The 26,961-nt window shown below is 48.3% G+C and overlaps 1 protein-coding gene across 1 annotated transcript in view; it reads left to right on the forward strand.

Annotated features, from left to right (window-relative positions):
* Positions 1–26,961, forward strand: part of CDX4 (caudal type homeobox 4) — a 66,047-nt gene that overhangs the window by 15,855 nt on the left and 23,231 nt on the right. The window contains exon 2 of the mRNA XM_048514737.1: positions 10,945–11,090. Coding sequence (XP_048370694.1) covers positions 10,945–11,090 — 146 coding nt within the window. The remainder of the gene's footprint in view (positions 1–10,944; positions 11,091–26,961) is intronic.

The raw sequence follows: 26,961 nt of genomic DNA on the forward strand, positions 1-26,961 counted from the left end.
AACCTCGTAATGCCTTCAAGACTCATCTACAGACAGTGCAATCCTGAGCAGATTTTTTTCAGATCTACTCAGCGCTTTACAAACAGGCAAAAATGCCGGCATCCATAAGTGTAGACTGGAATAACTGCATAGCATTGCATAGTCATTGCTGCCGAAGCTTTGGTGGGCTAAAGCCCGTTCTGCCAGATGCAGGAAGTGGACCTGCAGTTCAAAGAGTCGGGGAGGGAGTGAGAAGAAAAAGAACTGATAGCAGTGGGGTTAATAGGCCACGAAATGCAGCAGGTTTGCAAACAAATGTGCTTTTTGCATTTCGCAGCCTTTTAACCTCACCGTTTAGTCTCCCCATCTCTCAGGGTTGCCCCGTCTCCAGGTAGGACCGGGAGATCTCCAGACAAAAAGCATCTCTTTCCCTGGAGAGATCGGCTGCTTTGGAGGGGGAGGGGCCTGTCTGGCATTTTGCCCCATTGAGCTACCGACTCCCCCCAACCCTTGCCCTCCTCAGGCGCCACCTCCCAAATCTCCCGGAATTTGCCAATCTGGAGCTGGCAGTACTGCGGGTGGTAGTGCTTCCGACTGAGGCTCCACTTCACACTTGGATGGAGTGAGGTTTAGCCCAGAAAGGCAGCTATTAGAATACATTTGTTAATCCTTAAAGACCCACCAGACTCCTTTTCATATTTCCTTTCCTACAACTGGTAAAATCCCCACTCTGCAATGGAAGCCTGCTGGGTAACCTTACAGCAGTCACACACCATCTGCCTAACCTACTTCACAGGGTTGTTGTGTAGATTAAATGGAGGTGCAGAAAATAGCGTAAGCTGCTTTGGGTCTGTACTGGAGAGAAAGGAGATGTATAAATGAAGTAAGTATAAATGAAGTAAGGAGCAGCAGTGGCGTAGGAGGTTAAGAGCTCATGTATCTAATCTGGAGGAACCGGGTTTGATTCCCAGCTCTGCCAACTGAGCTGTGGAGGCTTATCTGGGGAATTCAGATTAGCCTGTGCACTCCCACACATGCCAGCTGGGTGACCTTGGGCTAGTCACAGCTTCTTGGAGCTCTCTCAGCCCCACCCACCTCACAGGGTGTTTGTTGTGAGGGGGGAAGGGCAAGGAGATTGTAAGCCCCTTTGAGTCTCCTGCAGATTGTAAGCCCCTTTGAGTCTCCAAACTCCTCCTCCTCCTCTTCTTCTTCTTCTTCTTCTTCTTCTTCTTCTTCTTCTTCTTCTTCTTCTTCTTCTTCTTCTTCTTCTTCTAAATTTGTTTGATTAATATGCTACCCTTCCCCATGGCAGACTCAAAGTGGCTTACAGAAAATCCAGTTAAAATCCAGTACAATTTTTCAATACTGCCCCAGCGCCTTTAAAATCAGTAAACTAAAACAAGAAAATAAACTGGGAAGCTCCAGAAAACAGAATGGCTTTGGACCTTTTTCTAAGAGTCACTAGCGAAATGGCCCCTCTGGATGGCCCCTTCCTCCCTAGAGAGGAATCACAACTGGAAAAGAAGCAGGAGAGAGAAAAACGGAGACAGGGAGAATGGGAGGCAGGCACAGCTTTCCCTTTCTATTCGAGTCATGTACACCAGCCCTGACTGGATGGCCCTGGCTAGGCCAAGCACATCCCAGAAACTGACCGGGGTTGGCCTGGGTCCATGTTTGCATGGGAGTCCATCAATGAAATCTCTATGCAGGGTCTCTACACAGAGGAAGACTATGGCAAACCACCTTTGAATGTCTCTGGCTTTGAAAACAGCACAGGGTCACTCTGAGTTGGCTGCAACTTGACAGCACTTCACCCACACTTGCTTGAATTGGTCTGCAGTCCTATGTTGAGATGGTCCTCATATTGCTGGCACTCAGACTTTGTTTTACCTTCAAGAGACACCTTCTACATCAATTAATGTAGACAGCTTGCATTTTATAGTAGTGAGGAGTGGCAAACTCTAATCTGGGAACCATGTTTGTTTCCCACTCTTACACATGAAGCCTGCTGGGTGACCTTGGGGCAATCACAGTTCTCTAAAAACTCTATCAGCCCCACCTGCCTCACAGAGTGTCTGTTGTGGGGAGAGGAAGGGAAGGAGTTTATAAACCCCTTTGAGTCTCCTGCAGGAGCAGCAGTGGCGTAGGCGGTTAAGAGCTCGTTTATCTAATCTGGAGGAACTGGGTTTGATTCCCCGCTCTGCCGCCTGAGCTGTGGAGGCTTATCTGGGGAATTCAGAGTAGCCTGGGCACTCCCACACACACCAGCTGGGGGACCTTGGGCTAATCACAGCTTTTCGGATCTCTCTCAGCCCCACCTACCTCACAGGGTGTTTGTTGTGAGGGGGGAAGTGCAAGGAGATTGTCAGCCCCTTTGAGTCTCCATGGTGAGCAGGGAGGACTCGGGTGGTAGGCCTGTTGCCTGTGCTCCGGGTGGCTGCTGTCTGGGGTGGCGGGGGGGGTGGCGCAGAGGAGGCAGAGATATTAGAGAGGCACAGAGTGGTGCACGCGGAACTTGCTGGAGGCTAGAGCCAAGTGGCCCCTGCTCGAGCAGGTGGGGCAGAGGAAGAGGGAGCCAACCGTTTTCTTCTAAACTAAAACCTCAGCATTCAGGTTAAATTGCCGGGTTGGCACTTTGCGATAAATAAGTGGCGTTTGGGTTGCAATTTGGGCACTCGGTCTCAAAAAGGTTCACCATCACTGCTCTAGAGTCCACCCTCCGAAGCAGCCATTTCCTCCAGATCCTCCAGGTGATCTCTGTCAACTGGAGATCAACTGTAATGGCAGGAGATCTTTAGGCCCCACCTGGAAGGTGGCATCCTTATTGATGACCACGGGAGGCCGCCGTGGCCAACACAGTGTCCCAACTCTGCTGAGCGTCCCACTTCTCCAAGCCAAGCCTCCCTGTGGTCCTACCAGTTCTGCCCCTGCAGGGCTTCGCCCCCTGGGAGATTCCCCTCTTCGTCAAGGGGTCAGGCCACGCCAGGATCAAGGAGGCCAGGAATCCTGTCTTTCAGGAAAGCTCCCCTACCATCCTCTAAGCATCCTAGATAAGACTTCAAGGAGCCACGGGGTTATCAAGAGTGCGATTTGAAAACCACCACCTCCCCATACCATCCCTCTCAAATTGGAGGGGGGAGGAATCTGCATGGATGTGTCCTAGAGACAAGGACCAAAATTAAGATTGCCAAATTCCAGGGGAGGGGGGTGGGTGGAGATCTCCCGGAATCTACAGAGATCAGTTCCCTGGAGAAAAGGGTTGCTCTGGAGGCCATCAGTTGGGCAGTGGGTGAGAGAGCCCAAATGGCGGATTGTTTGGGTCAGGGCCCGAGGGCTGTTCTTGGAGGGCCCAGTGAAAGTCCAAGTGCCTGCCAAGGAGCACTCTCATGATGAGTGCTTCCCCTGCTCCTTGAAATAACAGCTAGCAGAGCAGCACTGCGACCTTGTGAGGTAGGGGAAAACAGGACTTAACAGGATTGCCAGGTACCAGGTGGCTAGGGATGTCTTAGGACTGCAGCTGCCTCCAGGTCAAAGAGATCAGTGCTCTAGGGCATGATACCCTGTTAAGGCCCCTCCCCTCTCCAAACCCTGCTCTCTCCAGGCTCCCCCCCAAAAAATCTCCAGGAATTTCACAATCCAGAGATGGCAGCCCTACAAAGACTAACGGGATTTATTCCAGCACAAAGTTTTGTGAGTCAAAGCCCACTGAGCCCTCCGGGGGAGGGCGGTATATAAACCTAATAAATGAATGAATGAATGAATGAATGAATGAATGAATGAATACTTCTGATGTTTTATGGAAGGAACCCATTTTGCAGCTGGTTAGAAGGAAATGCCAGTAGGCAAACCAATGGCGGGGTGGGGAGCATCAGGAAATACATTCTCCTAACCATTACTTTAGTGCATGGGTGGCATGCTGGCAGGGGCGGATGGGAATTGTAGTCCAGGAACATGTGGAGCGCCATAGGTTGGCTTTAGGGAGTAGAAGGGCTTCCATTCCATTGCCGCTCTCACAAGTAGTGGGTACAGCACTGATGGGGGAAGGATGTGTTTCAGGAAACTTTGCAATTGAAATGAGACCTCTTCTCCAGAGGTATAGGAATGAGTGTGCTGAACCTCCACCACTGCCTGTACAAGATCATCATGACACACTTTCCCCATCCTCTTGTGCCTCAACGGCAATCCTAGCAGAGAAAGTTTTATCGCTATGACTATACAAGTAATTTATTCAATCACAACCAAATGAGCCAGGTTTTCGTTTTCTTGACAGAGAAACGTGCCGTAATGTTGAAGTGTGGGCATCCTTAGCTTAAGGGGGGCCATTGGAGTCCTTATCTGAGGCTATTAAGACCAAGAACCAGTTCAGCTTCAGTTATGAACTCCCCTGAGGGCCTTTGAGAAGCCATTCGCAGTCAGCACCCAACCTGCCAGATGAGGACAATGAGGCTGCTATTATGGGGTGGCTGTAATGGAAACAGGAACGCTCTAAAATACTATTGAAACGGCATGTCGTTAAAATGGCGGCATTGCACTAGAGTTCATATTATTATTAGTATTAGTATTAATTAGATTTCATAGATCGCCCAATTCCTCAAAGGGCTCTGGGCGGTGTACAATAGCAGCAATAAAACAACAAAATACAAAATATAAACATTAAAATCTCTTAAAATCACAGTAGCAGCATTATCATAAAACCCACATTGATGGATTGATGGCGTCCAATCCAAAGGCCGGGAGGGGAACAGCAACGCCCAAAATAGCAAAGATACAACACAGGGACAGTGCTGGGGATGGTGTAAGAATATAATGCGGGGGCCTTACGAGGGGGCAGGCAATCTGTGGCCAGCCTCCCCAAAGGGACAGTGGAATAACTCAGTTTTGCAGGCCCTGTGGAACTCACCAAGGTCCCACAGGGCCCTAACAGCAGATGGAAGAGTGTTCCACCAGGCAGGGGCCAGGGCCGTAAAAGCCCTGGCCTGGGTAGCAGCCAGCCGCATCATGGAGGGGTGGGGGACTGCCAGTAAATTAGCCTCGCAGATTGCAGAGACCTGCTTGGGACTTACGGGGTAAGACAGTCACGTAGGTATGAGGGCCTTAGGCCGTGAAGGGCCTTAAAGGTTAATACCAACACTGGGAGCCAGTGCAGGCGGTGCAACACGGGGGTGATATGATCTCTAAAGGAACCACCTGTAAGAAGTCAAGCCGCCACATTCTGGACCAGCTTCAGTTTTCAGATCAGCCAACTAGATGGACTCTGGTCTGATCCAGCTGGCTTGTTCTTATGTTCTTCAGGGAAGGCCCACGTAGAATGAGTTACAGTAGTCCAGCCTGGGGATGACCATTGCATGGATCACAGTGGCCAGGTCGACCTGGGAGAGGTAGGGGGCCAGCTGCTGGGCCTGGCGAAGGTGAAAAAAAGCAATCTGGGGAACATGGGCCACCTGAATCTCCATAGAAAGAGAAAAGTCCAGGTGGACCCCAGTAAAGCCCAAAGTCAGGACACTGAGAAATGAGAGGGAAGAACTGGGGACAGACACAGGCTTTATACAGTGCAGAACCATTTTTTCCAGAGTTATTATTAAGAATTATTATTCTTTAAAAGATACAGGAAATAAAGTGAGTCATTCACAACATTAGTGATACAGGAACATAATTTATTTTATTTATTTACTCTATTTCTATCCCACCTTTCTTCCCCATGGGGACAAAAAGTAGCGTACATCATCGCCCTCGCCTCCATTTTATTCTTACAACAAACCCGTAAAGTCAGGGGCGTAATGCCCATTGGGCAAGGTGGGCAGCTGCCCAGGGCACCACCTTGGGGGGGGGGGCATCAAAATGCAGGGTTCGTTTTTGGGTATGTTTAGTGGTTTTCCATTTGTGGCCTGCAGGGGGCGCGGTTTTTAGGCTAGCGGCACCAAAATTTCAGCGTATCATCAGGAGACTCTCCTTATGCTACCCCCCAAGTTTGGTGAGGTTTGGTTCAGGGGGGGGGCAAAGTTATGGACCCTGAAAACTGTAGCCCCCATCTCCTATTAGCTCCCATTGGAAACAATGGGGGATAGGGCACCCCTTTTGGGAGTCCATAACTTTGGACTCCTTGAACCAAAGCTCACCAAACCTGGGGGGTAGCATAAGGACAGTCTCCTGATGATACACTGAAATGTTGGTGCTGATATGTCTAAAAATGCACCCCCTGCAGGCACCAATGTCCTGGTGTAAAAAATTTTTGGTTGTGGTGGAGTGGCTGCCCATGGGGTGGGGGGGTGTATCCAACTCAGGTTTTGCCCAGGACTACAGTTTGCCTCGTTACGCCCCAGCGTAAAGTACTCTTAGGCAGAGAATGCGTGATTGCTCCAAGGTCCCCTAGCCAGCTCCCATGGCATGAAATTTGAACCTAGGATCTCTCAGATCCTAATCAGACACTTTCACTATTATACCATGCTGGCTTTAAAAAGATATCTTATTGTTATTCTTAATAGAATAAAGGAGACATCGTCAGCCATTTAGAACATTAGAGATACATTTCCACTTGTTTAAGGATGAAGACACCCCGGGATGTAGCTGTTTTCAGTCTCCAGCACTCTGTCTTCACCTTCATTTAGACATGTAGCTCAAAGACGTCCAAGGTAACCTTACTGCCAATGGGGAAAAAAGGCAAGATAGCAAATTGGAATAGAAACAGGAACCGGGTTAGCCAAAACAGAAATCATATGAAATGTCCATGAGGTTAGACTACTATGAGTTCAAGAGGTAACATCCAGTGAAGGATTCATAGCACAGTTTGGTAACTAGTAGCAATTATGCTTGACTGGTTGAAAACTAGTATTACTGCAACAATTTTGCACTGATGAAGACCTGCGAAAACGCACTTTAGCGCATAGGCATTCTGCTGTACTGCTTGGCACGTCAAGTTAAGAGTCTGCTGCTTGCTGCTTTGCACGTCGCGTTAAGAGGCTTTCCTCGCCGCTTCGCATCTTCAACCTGCTCAGCTGTTCTCCCGGCTATTTGCACATTTTGGTAGCGTGGTGAGTGGACCGAGGTCCCAGCACGCTTTGACTTGTTCTTTCAATGGACTATGAATGAGTAGAAACGGACTATGTGTTAACAGTATTTATTGGACATTTCATATGATTTCTTTGAGTTCATTGATTGCTGACTAGTATATGAGTAATAGTTATTACAGTTCATCAATTTAATACGCTTCCTTGGGCTGTGGCAAGTTATTGTTGGGGTTTGGCTAACCTTACTGCCAAAACATAGAACTTGGGATAATGCCCCGCTGGTGTAGTGCATGGCCATTCCAGTGAGTCTTATACAGGAGAACTTCCTAGAGCTGTGGTGGCGAACCTTTGGCACTCCAGATGTTATGGACTACAATTCCCATCAGCCCCTGCCAGCATGGCCAATAGCCATGCTGACAGGGGCTGATGGGAATTTTAGTCCATAACATCTGGAGTGCAAAAGGTTCACCACTACTGTCCTAGAGGATTCTGCTTCAAATGAACACATTTTATGAATTTCATGGATTTACATAGCAATAAAAGTGTACAAAGTAATATAAGCGAAACAGATGTATTCTCCAGGAGTAGGAAGGAAAACCCTCTAAAATATTAATAATGGGGGGGAAGAAAAGACAGAGGCCAGGGCCTAGAAGGTTAAACAAGTGCAAAGATATTTTCTTTCAGTGGGAATGAAAACTAAATGTTTAAACCTAAGTTGCCATTTCAAGTGAGCCTCAGAATATCCTCCCAGTTTTCAACACTGTGTCAGCTTTACCAGACAAGACATATAACCCCAGAGGTCTTAAAAACTAAGTTCTCAAGATCCTGGGCATCTTGAGAACTGAGGGTTGTTTTTTTAAAACTGCTGCAGCTCTAACTACACAGCTCTCAGTGGCCTTCTGGTTTGGCCCTTTATCTGGATTTTGGTCAGGACCTTGTCACGGCTGCCTTGGAGCAGTGTGTTTCAGCCAGATCTATTCTGGAACCTATTCTGCGCATAACCCCAGCAGGAATTGGCAGTCGGCATCTTCCGCGGGAGAAGACTGAGATGTCTTTCTGCAGATCTCACACCGCAGTGTCCCTGTGCAACTCACAGATGTAGACCAATTCAGAGGAAGACGTGAAGTGATGTAAAACAGAAGCATCTCACTGGCAGCAAAGACAAGGAGAACGAGAGCCAGTTTGAATGCTAATTTATTTTGCTTTGTAAACTAGTTGTGAGGTCTCAGTCATCCCCCCCCCCATCCCTTGTTCCATTGTCTTTAGTTCAGAGGCCTATCTGCCATTTCAAGCACCAGACCCCCTCTTAACACTTCTTTCGGCTTTGATATGCACCCCCATCTCTTCCTTTTTCTCCTTTTCTTTAGTGGTTATATTGCCGGAAAGGGCGATGATTTTCTCAGCAAATAAAGAGGCCTTCTCATTGCTTTTATGGCCTTCAGAAGAAATGCTCTGTGAATTTTATGGCCAATGGGAAAACCCTCCCCTTCCCCCTCCACAAACTGAGGCTCAGACTGCTAGAACAACTGAAGTATCCTAATATAGCTGATGTAACAAGGGTCAGATACCAGGTGAGCAACATTTTGCCACGTGAACTACCTGGTTCCCATTGAGGAAGACTTAAATATATGAATACCATTGGCAAATCAACTGCTTTGCTGCCCTAAATTTGCTAATATCAGATCAAAATATTCCAATATTCTTTCTAGGATACCTAGTGAAATGGGAGAATCAGGTAGACTTCCTTTGCTTCTGGACAATTCTGACAATGAAACTTGTGAATTGGTACCACGGTTTTTACTGGAGGTGATGCACAATCAATAATTTATATTCTATCTTAAACCTTTGTATTTGTGTACCTTTTATCTCAGGTTTTTTATTGTGTTATGATTATTGTTATGCCAAATAAAGGCTTATTATTAATAATATATGAATACCCTTTATCTGGCAGTCAGAATCACACATTTCTACTAAAGGGTACATTTTCTCCATTTGCTCTACTCCTATCAGCACATAAAACCTAGTTGTCCTTTTGCATGCTCCTAGAAAGGACCTATAACAAGTAAGAACTTCTGAATTAAGGTGATCCTTTAACAGACCTGCACCATTCCTGGCCCTCTAAGGCAGCTATAAGGGGCCTAACAATTCCACCCCACTCATTTCTGCAGCAAAAACACCAGGTTTACCAAGTCCCTGGTAAGATGCTATATGCCAGTGATGGTGTACCTTTTCGAGACCGAGTGCAACCCAAAACCCACTTATTTATCGCAAAGTGCCAACATGGCAATTTAACCTGAATACTGAGGTTTTAGTTTAGAAAAAACAGTTGGCTCCGAGGCGTGCGTTACTCGGGAGTAAGCTTGGTGGTAGTCGGTGGCTTTGCTTTGAAGCAACCGTGCAACTCTTCCAATGGGTGAATCACGACCCTAGGAAGGTTTACTCAGAAGCAAGCCCCATTGCCAGCAACCGAGCTTACTCCCAGGTAAAGGATTGCACTTCAGTTCTTCGCATGAAAATCAGTGGGGTTTAACAGCGCTTAACAGGGTTACCTACTTACGTTTAATGCTAATAATTGAGCCCAGCGGCCCAGGCCAGCCTAGATGTGTGTGTGTGTGGGGGGGGGGGTTGTGCGTGCCCACAGAGAGTGCTCTGAGTGCCACCTCTGGCACCCGAGCCATAGGTTCGCCACCACTGCCTTAGATGTAGTTTGTTTTAAGTTTATAGTTTGAGCTTTGACCTGGCAAAACCCAAGCACTTCAGGCACTCTGAAGTCAATGGTGATCCATTGGAGAACCTGAAGTCCATGGCGTGTGGGATTTCTCTCACGGGCATCAGCAGGAATTTATTTTCCCTTCTGTTTTTAAGCCTCAGTGATTTGGTGTTTTTAAGCCTATCCTCAGTAATTTGGAAAGAATTAACAGAATTTGAGAAGAAATACATTGAGGGAAAACAGGGACTCCTTCCATGCTAACTCAGGGATTTCTTTAGTAGTTCACTGAGAAAACTTTCTCCTATCAGCAGTGAAAAACTCTGCTTCTAGAGCAGAACTCTGCTCAGCTCCATTTCATCGGAGAAAAATGAAATCAGACATCTCTGCCCCCACCCCCCACTGGCATGTTTGAGGTCGAGAATTGGATAAACGTCTACTACAATAACTGAAACAGGAGGGGGGGATGTGTATTATTTGCCACTGCTTTGGCAAACTATAATTCTGGTGTTCCAAATAAAGCACATAGGCACCTACCGCATATAGCTGTGATGGCGAACCTATGGCACGGGTGCCAGAGGTGGCACTCGGAGCCCTCTCTGCGGGCACGTGCACACAGAGTTCGTCATGTGGAGGTGGAAAATCACTCCCCACACACACACATACATCTAGGCTGGCCTGGGCAACTGAGCATGACGTGCGCGCACCACGGTGAGCAGGGAGGACTTGGCTGGCGGGCCTGGTGCCTGTGCTCCAGGTGGCTGCTGCCGGGGGGGGGGGGGGGCCCAGAGGAGGCAGAGATGCTAGAAGGGCACAAAGTAGTTCGCGCAGGACTTGCTGGAGGCTAGAGCAGGCTGGCCTCTGCTTGAGCAGGTGGGGCAGAGGAAGAGGGAGCCAACTGGTTTTTTCTAAACTAAAACCTCAGCATTCAGGTTAAATTGCCAGGTTGACCCTTTACAATAAATAAGTGGGGCTTGGGTTGCAATTTGGGCACTCGGTCTCAAAAAGGTTCACCATCAGTGATATATAAAGTAAATAAATAAATAAAATTACTACTACTGCTGCTGCTGCTGCTACTATTACGACGACAACTACTGCATTGCTACTGGTGAGAAAGCAAGCATAGGTCGGAATGGAACTCTGAAAATTTCTAGAAAAATAAGTATTCTACCATCAACTCATACCCAGAAAATGAGAGACAAGTGAAGCACTAGAACTTCTGTTGAAAAATACTGTGTTTGTCTTTCCCACCAGGTAAAACAAGAACAAGAGAGAAGTACCGGGTAGTTTACACAGATCATCAGAGATTAGAACTGGAGAAAGAATTTCATTACAACAGATACATAACAATCAGAAGGAAGTCTGAATTGGCTGCAAACTTAAGACTTTCAGAGAGACAGGTAACGTATGGACTATAATACACCAGATTTACCTACACAGAATAGGTAAAATAATGCTTAGCCCTGACCTGGATGGCCCAGACTGATCTCAGAGGCTGACTCTGCACAGGCAAGATGGGTTCATGGAAACGTTTGCACGGTGGCGTCAGGTGAGCTGAGATCGCCGGGATCCCGGCAGCAAGAGGCAGCACGGTTGGCTCAAGAAACAGGGTTTCCGTGCAAACTGCGCAGCCGGGAATTCCCCCACCTGAGAATCCACTGCTTGAAAATTTACCCCCTGAGAATCCCCCCACCCGAGAATCTCCCCACCCACCTACCTGTATGACGCGAGGCCCACCTATTAGAGAATCCACTCTAATGACGGTTGCCTGGGGAATCCACCATAATGGTGAACACTGGGGACTGAACACTTCCTGCTTGCCATAGTTCGCCCAGGCAAACAGGAAGTGCGTGGCACCTGGGTTAAACGGGGGGGGGGGGGGTGCTAATTTAGCAACCATTTAACCTGGCTTCTGGCAAATAGGAAGGGTTCTGTGGGAACTTCCCCCTCCAAAAAGCTTTAAATAAGGGGTCTCAACCCATTCCATCTGGCCTGTGCAGAATCAGCCAGAAGCTGCGCTAGTCAGTAGTTGGGTGGGAGACCACCAATGAATTCCAGAGTCGCTGTACAGAGGCAGGCAAAGGCAAACGACCTCTGAATGTCTCTTGCCTGGAAAACTCCTCCAGGGGTCACCATAAGTCAGCTACAAGTGGCTCTTCTTTGGAACATTTCAGGAAGACCATTCTTTCTGCTGGCAGCCGGCTGCTGTTTCCCCCATGCTGATTCCCAAGCATTTTGTACCCCCAAGGCCAGTTGGCCCGATTACCTCAATGAGGTTACCTCAATGGACTTACGACTTGATAAGCCCCCTCAAGGGGCCAGATCCAGCCCCCAGGCTGCACGTTTGACACCACTGCTTTAACCTACTTCCAAAAACCTGGCAGTGCGGATCCATTCAGAGGTCTGTCCTCCCTCCCGCCATTTCTAGTTGAGTCCTAAAAGCCACCTGCTGATACAGGAGACGCCGTGGTGCCAGCTGACGCCAGCATGGTGTCATGGTTAAGAGCGGTGAACTCTAACACGGAAACCTGGATTCAATTCCCAGCTCCAACACATGAAGCCGGCTGGGTGACTTTGGGCCAGTCACGGTTCTTTCTGAACTCTCAGCGCCACCGATGTCACACGGTGTCTGTTGTGGGAAAGGGAAGGTGATTGTGAGCAAATATTGGGGGGTATAAAAACCAGTCCTACTCCTCCAGCCCATCAAGTGTTGTTCAGAAGTGTGTGGGCCAAAATAGGTTTGTTGCCTGGCAAGGCAGTTCTGATTGACTATTGGAGGTTTGATTGAATATGGAGATTTTTTTTAAAAAAAGTTGTTTTGGTAAAAGCTGTCACCACAACACAAGGATCGGTAGGAGCAGCAGTGGCATAGGAGGTTAAGAGCTCGCGTATCTAATCTGGAGGAACCGGGTTTGATTCCCAGCTCTGCCGCCTGAGCTGTGGAGGCTTATCTGGGGAATTCACTCCCACACACGCCAGCTGGGTGACCTTGGGCTAGTCACAGTTCTTCGGAGCTCTCTCAGCCCCACCCACCTCACAGGGTTTTTGTTGTGAGGGGGGAAGGGCAAGGAGATTGTAAGCCCCTTTGAGTCTCCTACAGGAGAGAAAGGGGGGATATAAATCCAAACTCTTCTTCTTTTTCTACTGACATGAATTTATGGCCATTATTTTGTGGCAGGCTCTGTTTCCTGTGGCAGCCATTTTGTTGCTGAATTCCAAATGTGCCTGCAGCCACCAAAAGGGTTGGGTCTGCAACCTGCGGCTCTCCAGATGTTCATAGACTACAAATCCCATCAGCCCCTGCTAGTATGGCCACAAACCAGCACAGTCACCCGCAGCCATTCCCCAGGGGCTAGTGAATCGACGGGCAAAGGAATAAAGAAGATCCCAATCACAAGCTATTCAGACAAGGAAATGTTTTATAGATGCAAGTTGCAATGATGAAGATTTGGGGAGGGGGGCAGAGATTACTGGTGCAAATGGAGTTGCCAGCAAGCCTAGAGAAAAACTGCCCTGTCTCTTTAACACAGGATCAAAGGTGGGGCAGAGCAAATTTGGGGTGGCTGAAAGAGAAGGGCGAGAGCTACAGATCCCAGGAAAACAACCGGCATTAATAGGGTTGCCTTCAGCCCAGAGGAAAAAATGTCAAAGACTTAATGGGATGTTATTTGCCAGGTGATATGATTTAACTCCATGCCATAAAAAGCTTCAACTCACATTACACCTCTGTAAACGGGAAAACAGAGAGAGAGGTTTGTGCCTGGCTTTTCTTGGGAATGATCCTTCCTTCATTCAGCCAAGGAATGATCTCAGCTGTCTGAAGTTTTTCTACTCAGGGAGAAGCAGGTCTATTCAAAATCCTGCTTAGGTCTTTTCAGTGCGGCTTAATGCTAGGAAAGTGTGGAGATTGCACTGTGAGAAACTCTGCTCCAACCTAAGTTCTGCATGTTCTTCCCATGGCCCTTTACACATGACTGTTCTACCAGCAAGCTTCTGACTTGCATGTGTTCTTCTTGGGCCCCTTCCGCACACGCAAAACAATGCATTTTCAAACCACTTTCACAACTGTTTGCAAGTGGATTTTGCCATTCCGCACAGCTTCAAAGAGCACTGAAAGCAGTTTGAAAGTGCATTATTCTGCATGTGCGAAACGAGCCTTGGTCTTCATCTTGACCCATGCTGGACTGGGTCGCTTTGTAGGTTTTATTGGAATGACTGGGCTGAAAACTTGCATTCATGCTGCAATGAGCACTAAGCTGGAAAGATCTCTCACACTGGACGAGGTCCACTGTCAATCTCAGAGGTTAGGAGAGAGAAATAATTTCTTGTGGGGGCCCAGGCCTGGCACAAGAATTCGCAAGCGACACCCTCTGGGAGACGCAGCAGCACACCACACCGTGCTGCTAATTTTCATATGGATGTACTCACAAGCCAATAGTTGTAGCTGCAGTGAAGGGGAAGGAGAAGGGAGGAGCCGTGGCTCTGGGCGTGTGCACCTGCTTGGCATGCAGGAAGTCCCAGGTTCAAAACCCAGCATCTCCACTTAAAGAAGTCAAGTAGGAGAGGATGTGGGGAAAACCCCCCGAAGAGCCGCTGTCAGCACGAGCAGGCAGCAGTGAGCCTGATGGGACACTCAGTAGCAGGGATCTTCACCTGCGAAAGGGTCTCTGCTTGCTAGATTGCTCTCATGGTGCAGGGAAAATAACCTGGTTCTTAATGCCAACAAGACAAAGGAGCTTATAGCGGACTATAGAAGGAACAGCTCAGAAATTCAGCCCTTGACTATAAATGGAGATCAAGTAGAGTGGGTGGCTAGTTTTAAATCTCTGGGCGTCATGATTAAAGAGGACTTGACCTGGGGCGTACAGACTGCCGCGGTGGTTAAGAAGGCCCAGCAAAGACTGAACTATCTGAGACTTTTAAGGAAACAACAACTGGATGGAAAACTCCTGGTGTCCTTTTACCGCTGTGCTATAGAGAGTGTCTTCACCTACTGCATCTGTGTGTGGTTCTCCAGTTGCACAGTGGCAGATAGGAAGGCGCCTCCAGCAAGGGTGATCACTACTGAGCAGAGGATTCTCGGCTGACCTCTCCCCTCCTTGGAAGAACTTCTACAATTCCTCAAGCTTCAAAGAAAGCCCAAAATGGTGGGGGGGGGTGGGGGTGGGGGGGGGGGGTTTCCGGGGTGGGGGGGGGGGGGGGGGGGTGGGGGGGGGGTGGGGGGGGGGGGGGGTGGGGGGTGGGGGGGGTGGTGGGGGGGGGGGGGGGGGGTGGGGGGGGGGGGGGGGGGGGGGGGGGGGGGGGGGGCAGGGGGGGGGGGGGGGGGGGGGGGGGGGGTCAGGGGTGGAAGGGTGGGGGGGGGAGGGGATAGGGGGGGGGGAGGGTGGGGGGGGGGGGGGGCGGGGGGGGGGGGGGGTGGGGGGGGGGGGGGGTGGGGTGGGGGGGGGGTGGGGGGGCGGGCGGGGGGGCGTGGGGGGTGGGGGGTGGGGGGGGGGGTGGGGGGGGGGGTGGGGGGGGGGGGGGGCGGGGGGGGGGGGGTGGGCTAGTCACAGCTTCTCGGAGCTCTCTCAGCCCCACCTACCTCACAGGGTGTTTGTTGTGAGGGGGGAAGGGCAAGGAGATTGTCAGCCCCTTTGAGTCTCCTACAGGAGAGAAAGGGGGGATATAAATCCAAACTCTTCTTCTTCTTCTTCTAGTTTTAGATCCTGATTTGATGGCCATTAACTAACCTGCATTCAGACATAGTTAGTCTAATGAAACCACAGGTTTGTGTTATATTTGAACTGAGCCCAAATCTCTTTAAAATACGTCAACATTGGTTTAATTTATCCCCCCCTTTCCTTATGGTATGAACATATCCTACAATTATTTTTTATATATTCACTCTGAGAATGCTCAGAAACCGCCCTACCACGAGTTTTCACACTCTGGTTTCAAATCTCAAAGCATTTTCAGCACCGTCGAAGGCTTTCACGGCCGGAATCACTGGGGTGCCGTGTGGTTTCCGGGCTGTATGGCCATGTTCTAGCAGCATTCTCCACTGACGTTTCGCCTGCATCTGTGGCTGGCATCTTCAGAGGATCTGAAGATCCTCTGGCATCTTCAGAGGCTGGCATCTTCAGAGGATCCTCTGAAGATGCCAGCCACAGATGCAGGCGAAACGTCAGGAGAGAATGCTGCTAGAACACGGCCATACAGCCCGGAAACCACACAGCACCCCATTTTCAGCACCGTTCAGATGCAGGGCCCAGGAATCCACACTGAAACCAGAGTATTCAGGGACCCCCTTTGTGGTGCCTGTTCAGAGGGGGGCCCTTGAGCTCCCTCCCATTCTCTCTCCCTCCTGATGGAGCTGACAGAAGCCCAGTCTGGGAATTCCCCCTCAGCATTCATTCAGAAGGGCAATTGCGAAGACACACACAGGCTGGCCATAAACATGAAAAACACTTCAGCGTAGGCTGACTAGACACAATTGGCATCCCTGGCTAACTGTAGTATTGTCTGTGTCTACCGAGCTTCCCACCCTCATTCTTTGACAGTTGCCTCATCAGAGTCAGACAAAAATCACTTCCTATTCCAGCGATGGCGAACCTTTTCGAGACCGAGTGCCCAAATTGCAACCCAAAACCCACTTATTTACCGCAAAGCGCCAACACGGCAATTTAACCTGAACACTGAGGTTTCCACTTAGAAAACGCAGTCAGCTCCCAGGCGCATGCTAATTGTGTGATAAGCTTCTTTGGTAATCGGTGGCTTTGTTTCTGAAGCAAATCGCGCAAACTCCTTCCAGTGCGGGTGAATCATGACTCTAGGAGGGTTTATTTAGTGCCAAAGTCCACTGCCACAGCAACAGGAGCTTACTACCCCAGGTAAAGGCTGATCATGCTTTTTAGTTTGACAGTGCTTAACAGGGTTACCTACACTGCTTCCCCAAAACTAGGTCTTAGGTTTAATGCTAATAATCGAGCCCAACAGCCCAGGCCAGCCTAGATGTGTGGAGGAGGCACTCTGTTTGCGCGTGCCCACAGAGAGGGCTCTGAGTGCCACCTCTGGCACCCGTGCCATGGGTTCGCCATCACTGTCCTATTCATTCCGGCTACAGGACCAATTCAGCTGATCCAACAAGAAGGTCTCTCCTCTTAATGTTCAAATGGATCATTGGAAAACATCCTCCCTTATTCTGAGATGCCAAGTTACTGCAACACAAAACCATGCCCCCTTCTGCACATGCAGAATAATGCACTTTCAATCCACTTTCAATGCACTTTGCAGCTGGATTTTACTGTGCGGAATAGCAAAACCAACTTGCAAACAAGTGGATTGAAAGTGCAGTATTCTGCATGTGTGGAAGGGACCCATGTCATAAAAACAAAGAGGGTTTTTTCCCCAAGGTGAAAATTTAGGGGGAGACCACTGTGTGAATCCAATAACATTCATTTGCACTCGAGAATTCATGGTTCAAAATCACCAGTTGCACTGGCTCCTAGAGGGGAACTGAATCTGGTTCAAAGCCCTGAGGGGTCAGGGACATTTGTACATGTGAGACCCCCAATAGAGCATTTTGCTCTATGGATAACAACTTATGGGTGGTCCCTGGCCCCAAAAATATCCAGCTCTGCTCAACCAAGGCCAGAGCTCTTTGAGTTGAGCGCAGCAATGGCATCTAACATAGCTGCTCTCCCTTTTCCCCTTCCCTTCCCCTGTCCCTCCCTTTCATTGGCCATTTCTTCCGATGCGTTTTACGGCCACGATGGGGGTTGGGTCGACGTACATAACGCCGTACCCCCCCCCCCCCCCGGGACCGTTCGCACGAATGGTCCCGTTATGCATCGAAGAGGATGGCTTAGCATCCGCTATTGCAGGCTGCGCCGTCTCTTAAAATACCGCCTCTTCGATCAGTGGTTCCTCCGGCCTCCGCAGCGCCACAGATTTCGCCTGGGGACATGCCCCCCCCCCCGCCCTGCACGACCGCTTCGGAGTCGCAGGGCAGGGGGGCGAGTCCCCTGGCCTGTGCGACGCACCGGAGGCTGGAGGACACGGTGAGGCGTTTGAGAAAGGGGAGGGGGAATGGCGCCTTCCAGCCGCTGCCGTTCGCTGGAAGCCGCTGTTTCCCCAAAACCTCGCTGGGGAAGCGAGGTTGGGAAACAGCGGCTTCATGCCGCTGGGGAGGCGCAAGGGCGGTGCAGCTGCGATGCAGCTGCGCCCCCCCATGCGAACAGCTCCCTGGGGACGGTGTTTTTGCCATCCCTAGGGCGCTGTTAAAGGCCAGTGCGGAAAGGGCCATTAATTCTCCTAAGTTAGGGACTGATTCTTGTGGCGCCATTGCACAGTATATTGTGGTATTGACTGTTCAGTTACAAAACTACTGTTGTCAGCCACCCTGAGGCCATTTATGGGGAAGGGTTGCCTATAAATCAAATTATAAGATAAAAAATAATAAAATTACATTCACAAGTGAACACCTACATCAGGATTGCTATGGATGCCGGAATTTATAAGGCAGGATAAGACAGCACTTCACTCTCTCTTTAAAGTGTGAAAAAGGCAAACTCTATGCTGGGGATAATTAGGAAAGAAGTTGATAATAAAACTGCAAGGATTGTCATACCCTTATATAAAGCCGTGGTGCGACCGCACTTGGAGTCCTGTGTTCAGTTCTGGTCGCCACATCTCAAAAAGAATATCGAAGAGATAGAAAAAGTGCAGAGAAGGGCAATGAGGATGATTGAGGGACTGGAGCACCTTCCTTATGAGGAGAGGCTGCAGCGTTTGGGACTCTAGTTTGGAGAGAGACGGCTGAGGGGGGATATGATTGAAGTCTATAAAATTATGCATGGGGTAGAAAATGTTGACAGAGAGAAATTTTTCTCTCTTTCTCACAATACTAGAACCAGGGGGCATCCATTGAAAATGCTGGGGGGAAGAATTAGGACTAATACAAGGAAACACTTCGTCACGCAACATGTGATTGGTGTTTGGAATATGCTGCCACAGGAAGTGGTGATGGCCACTAACCTGGATAGCTTTAAAAAGGGCTTGGACAGATTTATGGAGGAGAAGTCCATTTATGGCTACCAATCTTGATCCTCCTTGATCTCAGATTGCAAATGCCTCAGCAGACCAGGTGCTCGGGAGCAGCAGCAGCAGAAGGCCATTGCTTTCACATCCTGCACGTGAGCTCCCAAAGGCACCTGGTGGGCCACTGCGAGTAGCAGAGTACTGGACTAGATGGACTCTGGTCTGATCCAGCTGGCTTGTTCTTATGTTCTTATGTTCTTAAGTTATGGTTGTAATAAAACCCCTCTGAAACTGAGCTGCAAAGGCCCTCCCCTGACCAAGGAAGAAGAGTCATGAGGAACAGGTGATTGTTCGTCACCGGTTCTGTGCAGAGGAGAACCAGCTGCAGACAGATGGTGCAAAGGCAAAATCCCAAAAGCATCACGGGACAGGTGGGAAGACACCTTTCCCTCCACACTGTGCAGCATCGAACAGGTACTCCTAGACAGATACACTGTGCTGAGGCTGCATGTACAAAATAACAGCAGGAAAATAAAAAAACCAATCTGTATAATAAACCAGGAGCCAAAATAGGTTGAGAAAAGCAGGAGAAGTAGTTAAAATTAATATATACAATATATCTTTATTTCATAGTGCTTAAAGTAATAATGCTAAAAACGTTCAATGCTTAAAACAATTGCTTAAACAATTCAATAGAAATTTGGGTCAAAAGATTACATGGACTGACCTGATAGGTCTGCTTCAGAGGTCAAAGTACACAGACACACAAACAGTACTTATATGGTTCGAAATAGTTATGAAAGTCACAAAGAATTTGGTAGAAAGTTGGATTATGAGTCTCCAATCAAATGCAGATCATATAATTACTGCAAGACAGAAATCATGACTAATCTAGGAGCTCATATTATGGGTGATCATGAAAGACCAACTATCTGTCCTGAACTGGAAACAAATTCACAAAATGTGTGCCGGTTTGTGTCTGGTGAGTATCTGGTTAAGGGCAGATGGTTGGTCTTTCGTTACTACCCATAATATGACCTCCTAAATCAGTGGTTTTCAAACTTTGTCTGGCTGCTGCCCCTTGGCTCTTTGGCCACATCCCAAGACACACACACACACACACCCTCTCTTTCTTGGCATTAGGTCTCCTGCAAATTCAAAACAACTTCTAACATGGTAAACACCTTTATGTACTTCACAAATAAAACATGACCTAGTAAAAGTCAACCAATTTATTGAGCTGTTTTAGCAATATGAAAAGGCATGTTTGCATCTCCCCCCTGATGTCTTCACAGTCTTAATGGGATGGGTGTGCTGGGTGCAACATCGGACTGCGAGGCACGAAGGAAAAGTCTTGCATCCCCACAGTCAGTGATTTTCAGCCTGTTTCTCAGCTTGAAAAGAAGCTGGGTGACGGCGCTGCAGCCCTGCTCTCCTAAACATGATGTCAGGAAGGCGATAAAGTACATCTTGTTTTTGTCCCATAGTGCAGGTTAGCAGCCATGAAGGTTTTTTTGAGAGAACCATGTAAATAGGGCACAGGAACTGAGTAATAGACAGGGGCAGAGCGAGAGGAAACTGCGCCTGGGGCACGCATGTGTCCCTGCCCACCCGCCCCCACACCAGCATGCGCCTGGGGCATCATGCCACCCCGTTGGTGCTACACCACTGGTAATAGATGCCTTTGCCTTGGCTCCCCCCCACCCACCCAGGCTACACAGCGAGGAGAGTATTCTTACCAAATATATATATATATTGCTTTGCAAAGTGGAGTTCTTTGCCTTGGTTCCCTCTCCACCCCGAGCTACTGAGTGAGGAGAGTGCTGCTGCACCAGAACATGATATTTCCCTCGCCAGCTGGCCCAGCAATCCCTACACCTTTCCCCTCCACCCCAAAATTCTCTGCAGCCCTCTTACCTGCCTCAACATTCCACACAGCCCCCTTTGATATTCCTACCACGCCCAGGGGACAGTACCACACACTTCGGCAATCCCTTTCCTACAGTAATAGTGACGGCTACCTTGCAATAATTCTATGACCTACATTTGATTGGAGCGCATCATCCACCTTTCTACAGGATTCTTTGTCTTTTGTACTGTTTTGTACTGTTTGTGTGTCTCGGCATTCCGAGCTCTGAAGTAAAGACCCACCTGGTTGAAACACATTAGTCAATCCATGTAATAAATTACGTGCAATCAGTTAATTGTTTGGATATCATTGGAGATATAATCTTTTGATCCAAATTTCTATTGAATTATTATCATTTTAAGCGTTTAACATTGTTTTCAATTTTTGTTAGACACTGAGCAATAAAGACATATTGTATATCTTATTCATTTTAATTTTTTCTTCCGCTTTTCTCAACCATTTCTGGTTCCTGACCCCTGGTACTGGCGAGGCGTGATCGGCCGGGCGAGCCACTAGCCCAATCTCATAGGATCTCAGACGATAAGTGGAGTCAGCCCTCATCACTATTTGGATGGGAGACCACTAAGGAATTCAGGGTCACGACGCAGAGGCAGGCAATGGCAAACTGCTTCTGGACACCTTTTGCTTTGAAAACCCTACAAGGTTTTGAAGCATTTCCCGCCATCGCCACTCTGGGTTAGTCCCTGATTCAGGCCATGAATTCTCCCCAGGATCTGGATTTTGCCTGCCTGAGAGCTGCGTAGATGTTCCTTGTTTCCAGATAAGACCGTGCTGCCGCTCTTCCCAGGCATCTTGCTAAATCATGGCTTGTATCACTCACCACATGGAACCTTCCACCATGATTTGTGTTCCAAATGGACGATAGACAAATCATGGCTCAGACCTACTGGTTTTCTGGTTTGGATTAGCTCATGTATTGGACACCATGGCTCACTGATTCAGGCATTGTGCCATGACACCGTTGATGCTTGCAAATACAATTCAAGCTGAAGTTTCTGATTAAAGAAGAGAAAGAACCTTGCAGCCAACAAGATAACAGATTCAGTAGCCGCCCCGGACCTGGGTTTGTCACTCCAGTCAAATTATGTACAGTTCTTCACCCTGGTTCAGTATCGTAGTGGGATTTGAGCCAATAACTACATCAGGCAGTTTTGTTGTTATTTTACAATACAGGGATAATCCTTAATGCTTGAAATAATGGGTCCAAAATATATAAAATCCATTTCAAATTAACTTGTCAGTCAAAGCCAAGCCCTTCACTTAACTTTTGACTTCTTTTGAAGTCAAACAGGCTCATTCCATCTTCCTTAAGCGTAAAATCTAACAACCAAACTAGGTGTGATGTGTAGGCTCAAGTATCTCTCTTTCTAAAGCAGCATTGAATGTTTGACTGGGAGAACAGTGGGTGGGTGGGGGCTTTAGAATCTCATTTCCAACTGAGAGCCAGCATGGTGTAGTGGTTAAGAGCAGGTGCACTATATTCTGGGGAACCGGGTTTGATTCCCCGCTCTGCCACTTGAGATGTGGAGGCTTATCTGCTGAATCAGATTAGACTGTGCACTCTAACACAAGCCAGCTGGGTGACCTTGGGCTAGTCACAGCTCTACAGAGCTCTCTCAGCCCCATCCACCTCACAGGGTGTTTGTTGTGAGGGGGGAAGGGCAAGGAGATTGTAAGCCCCTTTGAATCTCCTACAGGAGAGAAAGGGGGGAGGGATATAAATCCAAACTCTTCTTCTTCTTCTCACCCAGGGAAAAGTAGCTAGAGGGGAGCAAATTTTGCACAGAAATAGAGCCAATGTAAAAGGATTAAGTAGCTTCCCTGAAAAAAGATGCTTCAAACTGCACAGGGAGGCACAGAAGGTTCAACCCTCAGAACCTCCAGGTAAGAAGAGCAGGTAGTAGGTGGTATGAAGGACCCGTGACTGGGATCCAATAGAGCTGCTGCTAGTTGGGGCAGCCAAGATTGGCTTTGATGGGTGGATGGTCTGATTCAATATCAGGCAGCTTCACGTGTTCATGTCATATCTAGCTGGGCTCAAAGTTTGGTCTTCTGAAATGCTGCCGAGCGCTGCTGGAATCAGTGCTGTTTCCTATGGATGTGCACTTTTCATTTGGTCATCTTGTTTGGTGACCCGGAATAAGAAGCAGATGCCTGTCTATAAATTCTTCACCTGTTTATGCAGTGGTGGGATCCAAAAATTTTAGTAACAGGTTCCCATGGTGGTGGGATTCAAACTGTGGCGTAGCACCAATGGGGCTGGGCGGGGCATGACGGGGGCGTGGCTGGGCATTCCTGGGCGGGGCTGTGGCAAGGATGCAGCCGCTGTGCCGGTCCTTGGGCAGGAAATGAATGCACACAGGCACAGGCTGCCACGCACACGGGTGCACCTCCTGCTACACTGCTTCAAGTTCTGCGCACTACTGCTGAGTGGAGGGGCGTAACTAAGGCAAAAATCACGTGGCAAAATCACCAATTAGCAACTCCCTCTCGGCACACACAAATAATTAGTAACCTACTCTCAGGAGCCTGTGAGAACCTGCTGGATCCCACCTCTGTGTTTATGTATTCCTCCCCCCCAAATGATAACAAATATTTTAGGATAACAAAAAGTTACTTGTATAACACTTGTAAAGGTATTGCTTGAAATGTCAAAGCCATGATGTTCACTAGTTTGCTACTAGTTACGGTGATCATAGTTTTAATAAATAGTTTGAAAATATACAAAGTATGAGAATATGGTGGTTTGCATCAGGATGACCTTGCTGCTGGGAGTACTCCTGTCTCCGAGAAGCTCCGATAAGAAAGCATGTTCAGAAAGGGCAACCAGATGCCCAGAGCACCCACACAGATGAAAGGCTGCACATGTACTCTAGCAGTTGTAAGCAGGCCACTACACAAGCATAAAAGAGATTGAAAACTTAGTTTAAAATATTCAGCAAATGGAAAATCATCTTAATGAACCATATAAAAACACTTGGGAAATCTATCAGTTTTCCTTCATTAAGGAAAGGTTGAAAAGGCTAGATACCCCAAGTATTTTTATCCCATTCTTCCTCTGAGAGATGCTTCTCCCCTCCTCATTTCATCCTCACAACAGTCCTGTGCAGTGGTGGGATCCAAAAACTTTAGTAACAGGTTCCCATGGTGGTGGGATTCAAACAGTGGCATAGCGCCAATGGGGCTGGGCGGGGCATGACGGGGGCGTGGCCGGGCATTCTGGGGGCGGGGCATTAATAATTTCTCTGTTACTGTAAAAAAAAGTTCCTAATTTCCAGCTGGTATCTTTCTGTCCACAATTTAAACTCATTATAGCAAGTCCTATTGTCTCCTGCCAACAGAAACAACTACTTCTCCTCTAATTGATTGCCTGCCAAATACTTAATACTTTCAAATACTTCGTTTTGTTTCTAGAAATCAAAAGAAGGAGACTTTCCTGAAACAAGGAACTTTACCATATTTCTAAAACATGTTTTTAAAACAGCCCAACAGGGAGAATGATCCCGTTTTCTACCTTCGCTAACCAGCCACATAGGAAACAACAGGACTTTATGATTTTTGGACCTAATGGAATTTCTAACGGAAAAGCAGACCCAATTAGTAACCCCCTCTCGGCACACACAAATAATTAGTAACCCACTCTCGGGAACTGATGAGAACCTGCTGGATCCCACCTCTGGTCCTGTGTGGTAGGTGAGGCAAAGAGAAACCCAAGGTTTGCCAGGGAGCTTCATGACAGGTGGAGATTTGAATCTGGACCTTTCAGAGTGTCGGCCGACACTAACCATGACATCAGACTGGCTTGCAGCGACCAGTCCTCTAAGGTGCTGAGCCATCTGGACAAGGTCCAGTTGCTTTAACTCGTGCTAGTATCAATGCCATGCACAAAGATTATGTTGCGGAGTCATCATCAACATCTTTCAAATGTCCTTTCATATACCACAGTGGCCATTAAAAGGGGAGAAGCAAACTCTTCCTGAAATGAACATTTCTACTTGGAAAGGAGAGCTGCAGATCAGCTTAACCACTCAATCACTGCTCCCAAGTTCAAAAGTGGGATCGGGGCATCTGGAAAACTGCCTTCTTCGTTTTGTTGACATGCTGGAGACAATGGCAGGAAAAGGTAAGGAAAAAACTTGGAAGGTGTATCTCATTTCTAGATTTCCAAAGTGTTGCTCGCAGTCGTTTTCAAAGGTCTTTGTGAACAGATGTTGTTTAAAGCAGCGCTTTGTCTGAAGAATGAAATGAAGAAGAGTTTGGATTTATACACCGCCTTTCTCTCCTGAAAGCATTCTCAAAGCGGCTTACAAACTCCTCTCCCTTCCTCTCCCAACAACAGAAACTTTGGGAGGTAGGTGGGGCTGAGAGAATTCAGAGAGAACTTCCCTACCCCTTCCCAGGGTTGGGAACCTTTAACACTCAAAGAGCCATTTGGACCCGTTTTCCACGAGAAAAGAAACACTTGGAGCCGCAAATAATTTTTGACATTTAAAATAAAGATAACACTATATATATTGGGTTTTTTTACCTTTTACTCCGCTCATTCTGAGAAGCGCATGGATGCGTCCGCCCTGCTGCCTGCAGGGCGGGCAAGAGATGAAGCCGGCGGCTTCGGCCTGCTGGCCGCTTCTGAAAACGCCGTACCCGGCTCCAATGGGGCGTGGCGAGAGAGGAAGCCCGCTTAGTGCAGCCCAGCCAATGCCGTGGGCGGTTGGTGCGCCTTGCCCTGCTGGCCTGCAGGGCGGAGCAAGGAGATGGGGTCGAAGCGGCTTTCAGGCTCATGGAGCCGCAGTGCAAGGGCAGAAGAGCTCTCAAGCCGCAGCTCTCAAGCCGCAGGTTCCCTACCCCTGGTCTAGCCTAAAGGCACTCAGCAGGTTTCATGAGGGAAATATCCAGTTCCCCAGATTAGAGTGTGGTGGTCTAGCCTAAAGGCACTCAGCAGGTTTCATGAGGGAAATATCCAGTTCCCCAGATTAGAGTGTGCCGCTCACGTGGTGGAGTGAGGAATGAAACCCCAGTCCTTCAAATTAAAGCCCACCATGCTTAACCAGCATGGTGAAGGGTTTAGAGGAGGTGTACTCTAATCTGGAGAACCGGTCTGATTCCCTGTTCTGCCATTTGAGCTGTGGAGGCTTATCTGGGGAACCAGATTTGCTTGTGCACTCCAACACATACCGGCTGGGTGACCTTGGACTAGTTGCAGTTCTTCAAAGCTCCCTCAGTCTCACCCACCTCACGGGGTGTTTGTTGTGGAGGGGCGGGGGAGGAAAAAGAGAGTGTAAACTCCTTTGAGTCTCCTGCAGGAGAGGAAAGGGAGGATATAAATCCAAAGCAGCAGTGGCGTAGGAGGTTAAGAGCTCATGTATCTAATCTGGAGGAATCGGGTTTGATTCCCAGCTCTGCCGCCTGAGCTGTGGAGGCTTATCTGGGGAATTCAGATTAGCCTGTGCACTCCCACACAAGCCAACTGGGTGACCTTGGGCTAGTCACAGCTCTCTCAGAGCTCTCTCAGCCCCACCCACCTCACAGGGTGTTTGTTGTGAGGGGGGAAGGGTAAGGAGATTGTGAGCCCCTTTGAGTCTCCTATAGGAGAGAAAGGGGGGGGTATGAATCCAAACTCCTCCTCCTCCTCCTCTTCTTCTTCTTCCTCTTCCTCTTCTTCTTCTTCAAACTCTTCTTCTCCTTAACTACTACGTGCTGACTCCACATTTATTGGTAAATGTAAGAGTGAAAGAGGTAATTGCCGAGAAGATACAGGAAGGCAGAATGGCGAGATCCAAGGATCCACTTGGCTACTTATATTGCTGATGCTGAATCAATACATAGTTGGTTTCCTATATTTTCCAAGCAGAGAAAAGAAATGCCAAAAAAAGACCCTGACTACATTCAGAAACGTCAGAAAGTTATTTCCTGCCAGAACTATTCCACTTTGAAATGTAGGGGAGGGGAGTGGGAGCAAATGCAGAGAAAAGAAATGCTGAAAGGACCGGAGTGCACGCCAAAAGAATGGGATTGCCACACTCTGAAATCAAGGAATGCTGATGTTGATTGACAGACAAGAGAATCGCAAGTAGAACTATCCTTATGCCCGCCGGCCATACAATGGCACAAGTCAACAACTGTTAAACAGCGGTGGGGGTCAAAGCAAGAACAAAAGTTAGCAATCCTATAGCAGAGCAATGAGACACACATCGGTCCCTATAGCTGTTTCAGGGGTGATCTTAGCCATTCTGGGCCGGTCTTAGCCGTTAAAGGTGTTCCTTGATAGTGAAGAAGAATGCTGTACTATCTGAGACTTTTAAGGAAACAACAACTGAATGGAA

Source organism: Sphaerodactylus townsendi, linkage group LG13 (genome assembly GCF_021028975.2).
Source record: "Sphaerodactylus townsendi isolate TG3544 linkage group LG13, MPM_Stown_v2.3, whole genome shotgun sequence".
In the NCBI taxonomy this organism is placed as follows: Eukaryota; Metazoa; Chordata; class Lepidosauria; order Squamata; family Sphaerodactylidae; genus Sphaerodactylus; species Sphaerodactylus townsendi.